Raw genomic sequence first — 14,682 nt, forward strand, 5'->3', positions numbered from 1 at the left:
TTTTTTTGGGTTCTCATGGTAGCGATTTGAAATTATTTTCGAAGAAATGTCTTTTCATTTTGAAATCAAATTTGTTTGAATGTAATTACTGTTTTCGATAGTTACGAACTGATTATAAATTCGTCGCGTTAGTATAGATTTCTAATGAAAATGTTTTTTTATTCGTATTCATTTTCTTTGACTATTTTAGGCTTAGCAAATTTGCGCATAACTGTACAGTAAACATTAGAAATAATAAATAATATAAAACAACTTTTTAATATACAACGCTTTTATAAATGGACTAAAAAGTAGAAAATAATATTTATCAGTCCCATAGAATTTGTTTTGATAACTTTTGATTTTGAAATTTAACAAAAGTCATTATAAACAATCTATGAAAGTGAAAATGAAAAACGTGGAGCGCATGCAATACAAAGCATTCGATTTAATTGACAATAGTCAAACTACATAACGTAGACCTAAAATTTCTACAGCGAAAGTAGAACTTTGAAATCGATTTTAAGCGGTCGTTATTCATATACCCACATACATACATACATATATTACTTTTCATATCAATTCAAGTGTATTACATGCGCCCCACGCTTTTCATTTTCAATTTCATAGATTGTTTATAATGACTTTTGCTAAAATTTCAAAATCAAAAGTTATCAAAACAAATTCTATGTGACTGAGAAATATTATTTTCTACTTTTTAGTCCATTTATAAAAGCGTTGTATATTAAAAAGTTTTTTTTTATGTTATTTATTTTCTACTTTTTAGTCCTGCCTGAATAAAATTTTGCAATAGATATTAAAATAAACGAGCACCAATTAATTTTATTTAAAGAAATGGCGTGTCGTCTATTTCCGCTGTAGCAAACGTAGTACATAGGGCGACATCTAGATGTCATCTACCTCACCCTATTCACTACAGATGTCGCCCTATGCACTATGCTTTTTTCTAGGAACTTTTCAAAGCAAAGGTTTTATGGTGTCGGATCCACAACATTGAAAGTTTCTGGATCCACAACATTGAAAGTTTCTGGACACACAACATTGCAAGTTGATAAAAGCGTTGTAACGTTGTAAAATAGGTATTTCGATGCCTTTGAAAACGATAAATTTCTAAATGTTCTTGCTTTACAAAATATGTTTTATAGGAAAAGTATACTTAGCAACATCTTTTCACTCTTAGCTAGAAGTTGTAAAAAGTAAAACAAAACAATTTTTTAAAAGTACCACATTACGCAGCTTTTGAATTGGTGGGGGACTAGTTACTATCGGTCTAATTCGTTTTTGACGATAAAGATATAGTACGGAACTAGAAATGTGGTTCTTTATTTCGGGGTTTGCCTGCAGGGTACATATATATACATCCATACATAAGTTACATAAGTATTATGCATGTTTGTAAGTGTGCATATTGTTTCAGGTACATACGTATTATTATACCCGAGCGCACTTGTGCACAAGGGTCTTATAACTTTGTTCACATAACGGTTGTTTGTAACAGGCAAAACGAACCGAGATAGATATAGACAAATGTATACATAACTGATCAGAATGAAAAGGGAAATCGATTAAGCGGTGACTGTCTGTCCGTCCGTCCGTCCGTCTGTACACACGATAACTCGAGTAAAAATTGAGATATCTTAACGAAACTTGGTATGTGCACTTCTTTCTGGCGTAGGACGAATGGTATTAAAAATGGGCAAAATCGGACAATAACCACGCCTACCTCCCATATAACGGTAATTTTCAGAAATACGAAAACTGCGATATTTTAGTAACTACTTAAGATTATTCACTAAAAATTGATATTTACAATTAGTTTTAGACGAAAAATAAGAATATTATAAATTTTTGGAAAATGGGTGTAGCCACGCCCACTTATTGTTACATGTGTATATCTTGTTAACCGCTACACCAATTTCTTCCGAACTTGGCACAATTGCCGAAAAGTTTTAAAATCGGACAATAACCACGCCCACATCCCATATAGCGGTATTTTAGAGAAATACGAAACTTTCGATAAATCAGTAAATATTAAAGCTAATTTATTGAAAATGTATGCTTGCAACAATTCTTTACCAAGAAATACGTTTATGATAAAATTTTGGAAAATGGGCGTGGCACCACCCACTTATGATCACATATATATATCTCGGTAACCGTTATACCAATTAGTACCAAACTCGGTGTGGTTATTGTACTTGCCACATAGAAGCACAACATGGAAAACTGTTGAGATCGGACTAAAATTACGGCTGCTTTTCATATAACGGCAAATTTCAGAAATGCTTGAAACTTCAATATTTAGAAATTTAAGTACGCTAATTTACGCAAAATTGGCACACCCCGGCTTAACATGTAGCGGTAGCTTTCGGAAAGGTGAAAAACATATATGTATTTAATACTTGCGCCGGGTAATGTTTGGCTTCGCCAGAGTCTAGACTTTCTTACATGTTTTTGATTGATCTCTTACTGGACCAAATGCCACAGCGAATGCTAAATCAGACACTACATTAACACAACTCAACAAACCCCGTTGCAGTGGTAAAGCAAGGCTCAACCAACTATAAATTTCAGAGTCCAATTGTATTGCATTTCGAGCATTTTTTCTTCTCCTTTCTGGCGTTCGCTTGGTATGTCAGTCGGTTAGTTTGTCGGTATTTGATTGAAAAGCCCTTTGCGCAAACGCACCATCCATTGGCCACCAGCCGAAAACATACTATGTACTTACATATGTATGCAGTAAGATCCGTTCGGCGGCAAAGGCAGTCTAGCTCCAGAAACACGATATCTTGAATTCATCTCAATGCGATTAGTAGGTGGATCACTTTCAATTATATTATGCCGACATATTTACATATGTATGTGCACATATGTATGTATTTGAATACCCCTTTGGAAAATTAGCTATGTAATGTATGTATTTACTTCGCTTTTTATTATTTTCCAACGAGGCTGATAGCGCAATGCACTTCTTTTTCAAATAATTCTTGTTATTAAGCTTTGAAGGGATGACACTGAAGTATTGTTTGGACAAGCGCACTAACCGTTTTCACGCGAAAAAAGAGAGTCAGTCGTGTCTCCTATCATTAAATCATTCATCATGTTAACTTTTTCTCATACACAGAGCAGAGACAGTCGAAAATATGACTTTTGGGTGAAATGAGAACTGAATCTTTTCACATCAATTACAACGCAATAATCACTTATCTATGTAAGTATATACATACATATATACGGGTGTTCCAAAAAGTAACCGGACTAATCAAATCAAACGCAAGATATATTGCTATAAAATTTTATTTTTCAAAATATGAACTAGTGGTAGTTGGTATCGATACTTTTAAGGATCGGGTATTTTTCAGAGTACTGAGTACTTTCTTTAAATATACACTTGTTGGTAACATTTCAATGATTAGTTTAGAAATCTCACAAGCTGGCAGCACTTTATTCAAATTAATATAATAATCCCAAATTACGTCAAATAAATGGCAACTTGAAAACTGTTGAATCTTCAAATTGAGTACAATCATTTCTAAATACCGGTAAATGTAAATAAAACTCAGTACTTTTAAGTATCTATTCAATACTTTTAAGTATCCTGAGTACATGTATCTAGGTGATGATTGGAACAGAGAATTTCTGAGTACTGAGTACTTTCGAGTTCTTTTAAGTTCTGAGTACTTTCGAGTTCTCTTGTGAGTACTTGGTACTTTTTGAGTTCTTTTAGGTTCTGAGTACTTTCGAGTTCTTTTGTGAGTTGTGAGTACTGAGTACTTTGGAGTACTTAGTATCGATACTTTTAAACATCTAGTGCTGTCGATCCCTTTGAGAATCGAGTTCTGAGTACTTTTGATATCGATACTGCCCAACACTAATATGAACCTACCAATTCAATACACTTTTGCATCCGGTTTAACCACCTCTCCAAACCTTCCCTATGAAAGGCAGAATCCTTCGGACTAAACCACCTTTTAACGGACTGTTTAATCTCATTTATTGACTTCCATTTTACAGCTTTAATGTCCTATTTTAATCTAGGGAATAAGAATGGATGAAATATCATTTTCCAGCCAAATTCCCGTAAAAGATCCCTAGATATTCTCGAGGAATGGGCTGGCGCATTATCATGATGGACAAGGCACGCTCATGCAACTTTACAGGCCGTTTTTTATGATTAAAGCATTCAATTTCTTTAACTAATTAGAAACTCAACATAATAAGTTATGTGACTGCCTTCGGCATCCCAAAAAACTGTTGCAATTACATTCTTAACTGACCTCTTCGACTTTTTCGGACCGGCTCTTTCCTTTGGCAACCATTGTTTTAATTGCACCTATCGTCGTGTTGGTAGAACCATGTCTCTACCTCAGTAACTCTGCGAACAAAATTGCTTATCTACTTGGAACATATTCAAAAACTAAACAGATGCATCTGCTCTTTGGATCGTGTGTTCTGGGCGCAACGCTTTTGGCACCCATCTTGCTGAAAGCTTTGACAGTCGTAAATGATCCGTCAAAATCGTATGAACTAATCCAAAGGAGATGTTTAATTTTGTGGATATTTCTGTTATAGGAATTCGCTGATCCTCGTCTATCATTTCTTTAACTTGAGACCACATGCCTTCATTGGTTGAGGTTGACGGTCATCCTGAGCGCTGATTATCTTCTAACTCTTCTCTGCCCTCTTTGAACCGCTTTATCCACTCAATACTTGCGTGCGTCTTGGCGACTGATGCTAGTAAACTTCGTAATATCACCAAGACTCCATCCGAATTTTACCATAAATTCGATATTGGCTCGAACTTTGATCGTTGTTCTAGAGACATTCAACATATATAGACTTATTTCTGATGAAATATTTTAAATGTCTTACCAAGGAGCGCAATCGTTCTAATTGTTTATTTAAGATGGTAATTGGAGACAGACTCCTGGACAACTCAGTCCTGGTGTCTCGAATGAAACCTTAGCACGTAGTAGGAAGCTAGTCCAATTAAACTGAGCTAATGGTGGATCCAAAATGGCGACCAACTTTAACAAAATGATTGGATTTGTTTGAAACTCTTAACCGCCATTTTGAATTTTGAAAATCTGACATCAGATTCGTAATCAGCAACGCCCCCCCAGAAACCTACTGGAAACGTCTTTTAACCCTTGACAATGTTTAAAACGTTCAGTATCAACGTTTTAATTTTAGTACTGTTTTTTTTTTTAATTTGATCGCCATATTAGATCCGCCATTTTGAATTAAAAAAAATTGACTTCATATTCGTAGTCGGCGACCCCAAAAACTCTCGAGTGCCGGGTTTCGAACAAATCCAATCATTAAACAAGTAAGAAAGTCTAAGTTCGGGTGGAGCCGAACATTAAATACCCGGCGCAAGTATTAAATATATATTTTTTCACCTTTCCGAAAGCTACCGCTAGATGGTAAGCGTAAATTAGCGTCCTTAAATTTAGAAATATTGAAGTTTCAAGCATTTCTGAAATTTACCGTTATATGAAAAGCGGCCGTAATTTTAGTCCGATTTCAATAATTTTCAACATTTTGCTTTTATGTGGCAAGCGCAATAAAAATACCGAGTTTGGTACAAATTGGTAGAACGGTTACCGATATACATATATGTATGTGATCATAAATGGTCTGTGCCACGCCCATTTTCCAAAATTTTACCATAAACGTATTTCTTTAATATTTACTAATTAGCTTTAATATTTACTGATTTATCGAAGATTTTGTATTTCTCTAAATTACCGTTATATTTAATATTCTTATTTTTCGTCTGAAAATTATTGTAAATATCAATTTTGAGTGAATTATCTTCAGTAGTTACTAAAATATCGAAGTTTTCTTATTTCTGGAAATTACCGTTATATGGGAAGTGGGCGTGGTTACAGTCCGATTTCGCCCATTTTCAATACCAACCTACCTTGGATTAACCTACATACCAAATTTTGTTGAGATATCTCAATTTTTGCTCGAGTTACACGGACGGACGGACAGACGGACAGACAGACATGGCTTAATCGATTTCTCTATTCATTCTGAGCATTTATGTATACATTTGTTTATATCTATCTCGATTCGTTTTGGCTGTTACAAACAACCGTTATGTGAACAAAATTAATATACCCTTGTGCACAAGTGCGCTCGGGTATAAAAAAATGGACCGGAATTTTGAATTTCGGAAAACTGACTTCAGATTCGTAATTAGCAACCCCAGAAACCCCCTGGTAACGAGTTCCAACCCACGAAAATGCGTAAAGCGTTCAGTATCAACGTTTTAATTTTACTAGTGTCTTTTCGAGAGCATATTTTCGGGCACTAGACGCACATTCTAACTGCACAAGACAGGTATGTAATTAAGGGAATGTTCCCCAATTATACCAGAGTAATTATTTGTAAAAAACAAATTTTTAGCTGCATTTTAACATGTCAAGAATATAAAAAAATTTAGAACATCAGCGTTTTTATAAAAAACCGACAACCGCGACCTCTAAGAAAATTTTTTTTCAAAATAAAAAAACACGTTTCTCTTTTTTTTTATCACAAATAACAATAATTTGAGGTAGCGTTTATGAATTTCCAAAAAAAAATTTTTTTGAACCACTTTAATACATATATATATACAAAGGTAGGTAAAATTTTCAGTATGTTTGGAAGGCACCACGCCCCCTTTTCTAATAGCCTCAATATTTCTTCATTAGTATGGGACTGATTTCAAAGGAGTGTGACCACAAACACCGTGACACGAGATTTGTAGATATTAGATAAAGGTAAGTTAACATCGATATACTCTATATTGACGTGGCCCGATGGGGAAAGCAGGCAAACCTACATGATCTATTGGGCGAGAAAGTTTATATCTAGGTATGAACATGAAAATAGTTACCACCTATTAAAAATGAAATTCATAAAAATTACTTACTATAATAATGGTATCAATCGAAATGGTTTTGAAAAGGCTTTGAGCATGTGGGAGCGTTGCCACCTGTGTAAAAAATCTAATTCAATGAGTTAAGAAAGAGGTTTGAGAAGGTTGTAATTCGAAAATATTTTCCAGGTGGCTGCCACTGGCTTAAAAATATTAAACTAGAATTATTGAATACGTTCAATGAGCTATTACAATATGGGTGTCAATGGAAATGGCTGACCTAAAAGGGCTTCATTTCTGAAATACATGCATGAGGGTTGCTACCATTTTAAAAAGCCAAATTCAACTTAAATAAAGGGTACCACGCAATTTTAATATGTTCTAGGGTATTCTATCCCCAAGAATGTTAACAATCCCAGGATTTCGCTATACAAAAATTACTTATCCGGATTTCGAGATTTTTGGGGGTTTCGGCTTTATCACAATTTTTGCCTTTTGCACTAGGGTCACCGTTCTCAGCAGTCAAACAATTAAACGACACAGATTCATTATAGCCAAATTTGGTCTTACGCGGAGCATACTGAAGCTGCGTAAAAGAATCTGTAGTTTAATGTTAAAATATTTTTATAGTATTCTTAAATATCTATGTTAAAGTGGTCCAAAAATGTATGTGAAAAAATAATGTGGCATTTTTAATGCCGGGGGTGGCGGATTGTTCTATTCCGAAAAAATATACTCGTACTTTCTTATTTTGAAGTAGAAAAAATTTAGGGAGTGCACAACGCGCTCAAAGTTTTCCATGTATTTGATGTGGGGGAAAAACAAGTTTTCGTAGAAATAGTGTAGAATTCTTGAAAATCGATATTTTCCGATCAGAGGACTTTGCTTATCTTCAGAAGATTCCCAATAATAATACCCAATTGTTTCTTTGACCATTTTTTCATGGTAGCTATATTTTATAGGTCCTCCAAAACCCCCAGCAAATGCAATGTGGGGACAAATAAAAAATCTTTAATATTAAAAAATGGTTAAATAAACAATTGGATATTAACATTGGAAGTCTCCTGAAGATTACCACAGGTTTCCGATCAAAAAATATTGATTTTCAAGAAGGGCACTACCTAAATATTTTTTGATTTTAAAATAAAACAAGTAAGAGCAGGGCTGTCTTCGGCTATGCCGAAGGCTTCATACATTTCAAGAACATCTGGAAATTTTACTTTAACAGATTACTGCATCTAAGAAAATTTGTATATACACAGCATACATATGTAGATAGAGGAGATACATATATAAAAAATCATATCTAAACAATCAGAGGTATGGAAAATATATTTATATAGCACCAATCTAAGGGATTTTCACTGCTGTGTGATCGGTATGTAACACAATCTAATGAGTTTGACTTCCTACATAAAGGAGATATATTGCAAAAACTGGTATCTGACCAATCAGTGGCATAGGAGATAAAGCTTATACATCATAGATTTTGACGATTTTCTAAGTACGCTTTGTATTACTATTTATAAAATAGCATACGAAATTTATCGGTTTTAGCTGTCCAAATAAAGGAGTTTTACAGTTAAACCCCATATCTGAACAATCAGTTTTTTGGAGGCAATAAATAGGTTATAGTGACCTGATCTTTGTTAATTTTGCTGTAAACTTTCTGTTGACAATGAGTGAAAATAATGCGAAATGTCATGTTTCTAGCTGCATATATGGAGAAGTTATAACAAAGAATCTCATATCTGAACAATCCGTTGTATGGGAGATATATGTTATTGTGCGCCGATATTTGTTATTTTCACTGTATGTATTCTGTCAATAATGAGTGAAAACGGTGCGAAGACAGAGGTGGCGCAATCAGCAGTAACGCTACTTTTTTTCTTGGCGAATTTGACAGAATCAGCTGTTCGTGTGACGTCATTTTAGCAAACTGTTCGTATGTATGCAGAGATGTTTATATGTATGTAAATATGGCGACCTCCATGGTTTGACAGTTAACACACTTTCTCTCCTCCATCTCCAATTATTCTTTCTAAAAATTTCTTGTGTTTTTAGTTGCTACCAGATTTTTCGTTTTTACACAGTTCTTGCACAAAATGTCTAAACAAGTGTAGTTCACGCATGTTCTAAAATTCTTCCAAGTGGAAGTGACTCAAGTTCACTTTGAACATAAATTTTGGTGTTCTGTATTTCTCGGTTTTCATGTCAATTGCACTTTCACTCTGTAAATAAATCAGTTTCGGCACATGGAAGAGTGTTCGGGATACCAATATTCTGGAAAGCCCCTTATATTCACATTTGTATGGATCAAGATATTTTTATATGGCTTTTAGACAAATATTTTACTCCAGTTGTGTAAAATATTGAAAATGTTAAACGAAAGAGAATTAAGAAACTTTTAGTTTCAACGCTCAGAATATTTTTCAGGTGTTTAAAAATTAAATTCAATTAAAACTTTATAATAGGTTAAATTAACTATAATAATATAGGTACCAATCGAAATGGGTTTTAAAAGGCTTTATTTCTAAACTACATGTAGGAGGGAATTAGGTAATTGAAGAATGTATCAGAATATGGATGTCAGGTAAAAGAGGTTTAAGAAGATCAGAGTTTTAAAATATGCTAAAGAGTTAAAAATAGTGAAAATCTCTTATGCTTTTGGTTGAGTTGAGGAATATTGGGTTTTAAAGAAATAAACAGCACGAACGTATTTCACACACTCAGCGAAGCGGGTGAGGGCAAAGTAGTTCACAAAATAAAACACAATTAATTTTCTAGTTTCTATATATTTATTTTGTAAAGTTTTGATAATTTGTTTTGCAACATTTTTGGTTCAAATGTATTGCGAAACCCAAATATGTATGTAGGTTTTCCGGACATGTTTTTGCTTTTTATAAGTTGAATGTATTAATTTTGTGTGTAAATATGTACATACATATGTATATGTGTATGAATATAATTTATAAACAACGCTAAAAAGTAGATATGATTAGGTTTACGATATTTTATGAATTTTGAAAGAAGTCTACAAAGAACAGGGGAAAGTTCCGAATGCTTTGTGATCGATTATATTTTATTCATAAATGCAATTCTTTCAATATTTTTTATCACTACATATTTAAATAAATGTTCCTTTTTTACTAAGCCTAAGTTTTCGGTATATGAGTTTGACTTTTTTCGAAAAGTTGTTGACTAATTGTACATACATTTTACATTTCTAAAATATATCTCTTTGATAAATACATACATACATATGTTTTGGTCCTTTTTTCTAAATAATTTCACTTAAAATTATTGTTTTAATTATTGTATTTAAAGTTAAATTAAAATGCAAGAAGTTGCAACATACATATTCGTGTATGAACATATGTATGTAAGTAACTACTTTTGTCCTCATAATCTCGATTTTTCAACATTTCTCAAGAAGTTTTGCTACCTTTATAGTATTATCTTATTATTATTTAAATAATCGATATGGTTTGCTCTTGCATATCATCTCTTATTGTTTCATAAATTCTACATTTTTCTTTGAATTTTTTAAGTAAATTGCACACTTAAATACGAGTATGTATGTTGTATTTCTCTTCGTCTCAATAAATCTAAGAAAGTTTATTTGTATGTATGTAATTTTGTTTGGTATTTGCCCACTCTTTTTGACATGATGATGCGTGTAGTATGTAAGTGTGTACGTTTACGTTTGATATGCCTTAGAAGATGAAAAGTCTAAATTCTATGTGATACGAGTAATTTTCGCTATTGTCAATATTTTCCTTCATTCACGCTTCCAGAATTTTACTTTCTTACGTTTTATTTTCATCATGCCCACCTTTTTCTTGCTCTTCCTAGCACCCCTCATGCGTCTCGGCCAATTTCAAGGGGTTACATAGAATATGGGTGGATGCCACCCACGGTAGGCCGCGTTTTAGAAACCATTGTAGTATCGACCCCTTGGTCGCACAATCAATTGATTTTCGCTGAAGTCACTGTACTCATCTGAATCCTCGTAGATGCTCTTCAACGAACCGGGGAAGGGTGTGGCACGTTCTGCGCTATACGAATTGAAATCCTCATCGCTATTCTCGAACGGATCGACGGCTACATAGGAAGCGGAGAAACCTTTCATGGTGACAGTGTCATCAGTTTTAAATCTCACCAGCAGGGAGTCGGTCAGTGAAATAATGTCTTGAGGGAGCTGAAAATAGAAAATTTATAATGCACACACGCACGCATGAATATATACATATGTATGTAGTTCGTTTTGCTGACCAACAACAAGTACTGCTCAAAATATTGTAAGCAATTCCGAAAATTAACTTACCGTATTGCCACAATATTGCCCATACATAGGACCACTTGTGTCCTCCATGCCCGAGTACACCTGCACATAGTCATAGGTGCAATTTTCGCTGGCCTCAATGTCGAAAGTTAGGAAGAGTAGCTGCACATTGCTGCTTGCCGGCGCTTGAATCGTCCATTCACAGTCCATATTCTCATTGTAGTTGCGGTTGCCGAAGAGCGCATGCGAATAGAATTGCTGTATTTGATTTGTGGCACGCAAATAACCGCCGCACGCTGCATAAACGAAACAAATACAAATTTACTTAGATGTGATAATGAATTACAATGTGTAAGAGTGGAATTAACTTTTAGCTAACTTAGGTTAATTCCCAAAACTGTGTTAAACATTTTTCTAACGCTTTAAGGCTGCTTTTGACCATACCATATTTTGACGACTTCTTTGTTCTTGCTCTTCTTTATCCATGCCAGCCTTCGGACTTTGCTATGATCAAAGTAGATCTACTTTGCTTTTTGGGAAATTCTAGAACATTTTGCTCTACTCTGTTCGACTTAAAATGTACTCAGATTTGTTATGATTATCATACTGGAGATAGGAGGCGTATCGATCGTGCTGACCTCCTTTTACATGCAATATGAGGCGGAGAATTTTCTGCAATCTCTGTTGTGTAGGCTGGGGAATGAACACAGCACAGGTTTGTTCTAATCGGAGGTGATCTTCACGCTTAACACGTACAGTGGAGGAGCTCGAACATCAATAGCCGAAGTGAGTCTCTTTTTAGCTAACTCTTAACAACTAATCTTATGATATTTAATAGGATTTCAGAAGTTACTTTTTTTGAGAAAAGCAGTCAGGAGGTCATAGACTAGGTACATAAATACAATATTTTTCATATGGTTAAAATCTGAAGAGTTCTTAACGAACACTTTCTTTCCAACCATAGATATGTTGAGATGATTCTAGACTTTTCCCTAACTGCACCGAAATCTGAAAGAACCTGAGGAATACAGACTAGGGAGTCTATAAAGAGAGCGAAAAATGACACTGAAGATGTTAAGAGGGATCACGCCAAACGTCGGCAAGAACTCGGCTTACAGATAAAAATGTGACAAGAGGCACACCGCAGGGTGCCACTCCTTTGGAACTTACCCGTGAACTTTCTCTTGCGAGAGATGAACTGCGGAAGCCACAAGGTTGTCGCTTATGCGGAGGACGTAGCCATCGCGTATAGGGCCAAGTCTCCTCAAACTTTGTGCGACTTGACAGGAAGGAGAACATAGTCCAGGTATATGAGGGGGCCCTATATTCGTGCAAGATGGGGGTTGAGCCCAAGTATATGCACCGGTGGTTAGACCGATTCTCATTTACGGAATTATAGTATGGTGGCCTGCCTTCGACAAGGCCTATAACCTTTATCTACTCAGCAAAGTATAGAGGATTAGTATGGTCTGCATCAGCAGAGCAATCCGAAGAACAACAAATGACGCTTTAAATGCATTTTTGGATTTTCGGCCACTAGATCTAATGAGAATCAGGATTGCTGGGTTCCTCCTAGATTCTGGAAAAATATAGCTTTCTTATGGATTATAAAGACCGTTGTTCCGGTTACGGATATAAACTTCAAGCAGGGAGGAATTGGTAGGAAACTACCATACTCCACCCGGTAGTATAGAAATTTTCACAGATGGATCAAAAATTAACTGTGAAGTGGGAGGGGAACTTTTATCTCGCATCTCTGCCCTGAGATGCTCATGTCGACAACCGGCCTACTGTAGTGTCTTCCAGGCTAAAGTCTCAGCTGTAATGGAGGCTGTAAATGAACTTCGTACTGATTTCATCTTTAGCTGTTAGTTCCGTCACAATAAGGGAATCCAATCCCGCGAATGCAGGATCCCGCAAACGCGGGATCCCGAGCTATTTTTACGGCATTAGAAATGAGGGATTACACATGCGGGATCCGCGGGATTTGCGGAACTACAAAAAAAAATTAAAAAGACGAATGCGAGTTGTGAAGGTGCTCGCCAAAATGTTCGTCATGCATGGCTGTATATACGTTATGTTCTTTGTTAAGGTACAAGAATTACATAAGGAACATACATTTAATACATATCACCCAGTATATAATTTTAGGTGTTAAAAGCCCTTCCTGAGAGTCATGAAGTCTTCCACTCTCCATTCTTTCCTCCTTTTTTGTGTGGATTGTCATCAAATGATGGGCGTCTTCTTTCGCTACCCATAGAAGGTCTTCCAGAAGGGCTTTCAAAAGGCATACTTCAGAAGGCCTTTTGGAGGGGTTCATTGAGTCTTCCAATGTGTTTTGGAAGTAGAGGCAAATCTTGACGGGACGGAAAAAACGCGTTCAGCGACAACAAAAACCTATAAAAGATCTGGTCTGGTTTTATTAACCTTTCATAGCCTTGATAACTAGCTTAAACTTTGTACACTTGCCGATTTAGGAACACATTATACATGTGTAGCACAATGCGTTTCTATCGATAAATAAGTGTGCGAGCGTAAAAATTAATTTTTTTCCTTGAGCTTCCTTTCAGATGCTAAATTTCGAATACTCATAACCAGGGAACGGAGTTTTAGGACCTAAAAACCTATAAAACGACAAAATAAAATAATCAAATAGGCTGGAAAAGGCAAAATAAAATAGCGAAATAGGCAGTGAAAGGAAATAGAAGTAGCAAAAAAGGCAAAAGAAGGCACGAAAAAAGGAAAACAACTGAAAAACAACACTGGTTTAGAGGAAAAATATTCAACGGACGCCACTATCCAATTCCTATATATATACTATATGTAGAATTGCTCGCTGATTCCGAAAATCGAGTTAATTTTTAATTCTCTAGATAAGTTTCACATATTTTCAGGTATACATGGCGTATGAGTAACATTCTTTGCAGCTCATTTTTCATAAAAAAAAGTCTTTGCACATTTTCATATGACCACTTATTACTTCTTTATTTACCCATCGATTCTTCATTATCAACTTGATTTTTTTGTAACAGAACAGACTTAACACAGCTTTGAATGTACTTAATCACTTTTTTAAAGGTACAGTGGTCAAAAGGCAACATCAAATGTGTATACATAATTGGAATCTGGGAAAGCTAAATCGTAGACGTTCTTAATGAAATATACTCTATATGCTGCTCATAACTCCGGTTCTATTAAAAGCACACATAACGCTCTGGTGTAATTTTCAAGACAATGTTATGTATAATATATTACTTTATCGCCATTTTCAAATATCAAACGGTAAAAAAGTTACGCGGAAAACAGGAAAACTTAGTTAAATCTGAATAATCCAGAGTCACTGATGTTTTGGCTTGCTTTGGGATTACAGCGAGCGGATATTGTTTCCGATCGGATAAAACACTACAGTAACTCTGATTATGATATATTTTCTTCTGAAAAATACCGAACCGATATAGCGATTTTGATCATATACTTATGAAACTATGCATAATCACCAAAATCAAATATGCTAAAAATAAGATCG

The 14,682-nt window shown here is 35.0% G+C and overlaps 1 protein-coding gene across 1 annotated transcript; it reads right to left on the bottom strand.

Moving 5' to 3' along the window:
* Positions 1-9,656: 9,656 nt before the first annotated feature.
* LOC118737966 (dorsal-ventral patterning protein tolloid-like) lies at positions 9,657-11,481 on the bottom strand. Its single transcript, XM_036468808.1, has 2 exons — positions 11,199-11,481; positions 9,657-11,072 (listed from the first exon to the last, which is right to left on the bottom strand). Exons 1-2 carry the CDS (start codon positions 11,364-11,366, stop codon positions 10,803-10,805), a joined length of 438 nt encoding a protein of 145 aa, XP_036324701.1. The 5' UTR covers positions 11,367-11,481; the 3' UTR covers positions 9,657-10,802.
* Positions 11,482-14,682: the final 3,201 nt, after the last annotated feature.

The sequence above is a fragment of the Rhagoletis pomonella genome, unplaced genomic scaffold (assembly GCF_013731165.1).
Source record: "Rhagoletis pomonella isolate Grant_MI unplaced genomic scaffold, Rhpom_1.0 Rhpom_scaffold_00004, whole genome shotgun sequence".
NCBI classification, from domain to species: domain Eukaryota; kingdom Metazoa; phylum Arthropoda; class Insecta; order Diptera; family Tephritidae; genus Rhagoletis; species Rhagoletis pomonella.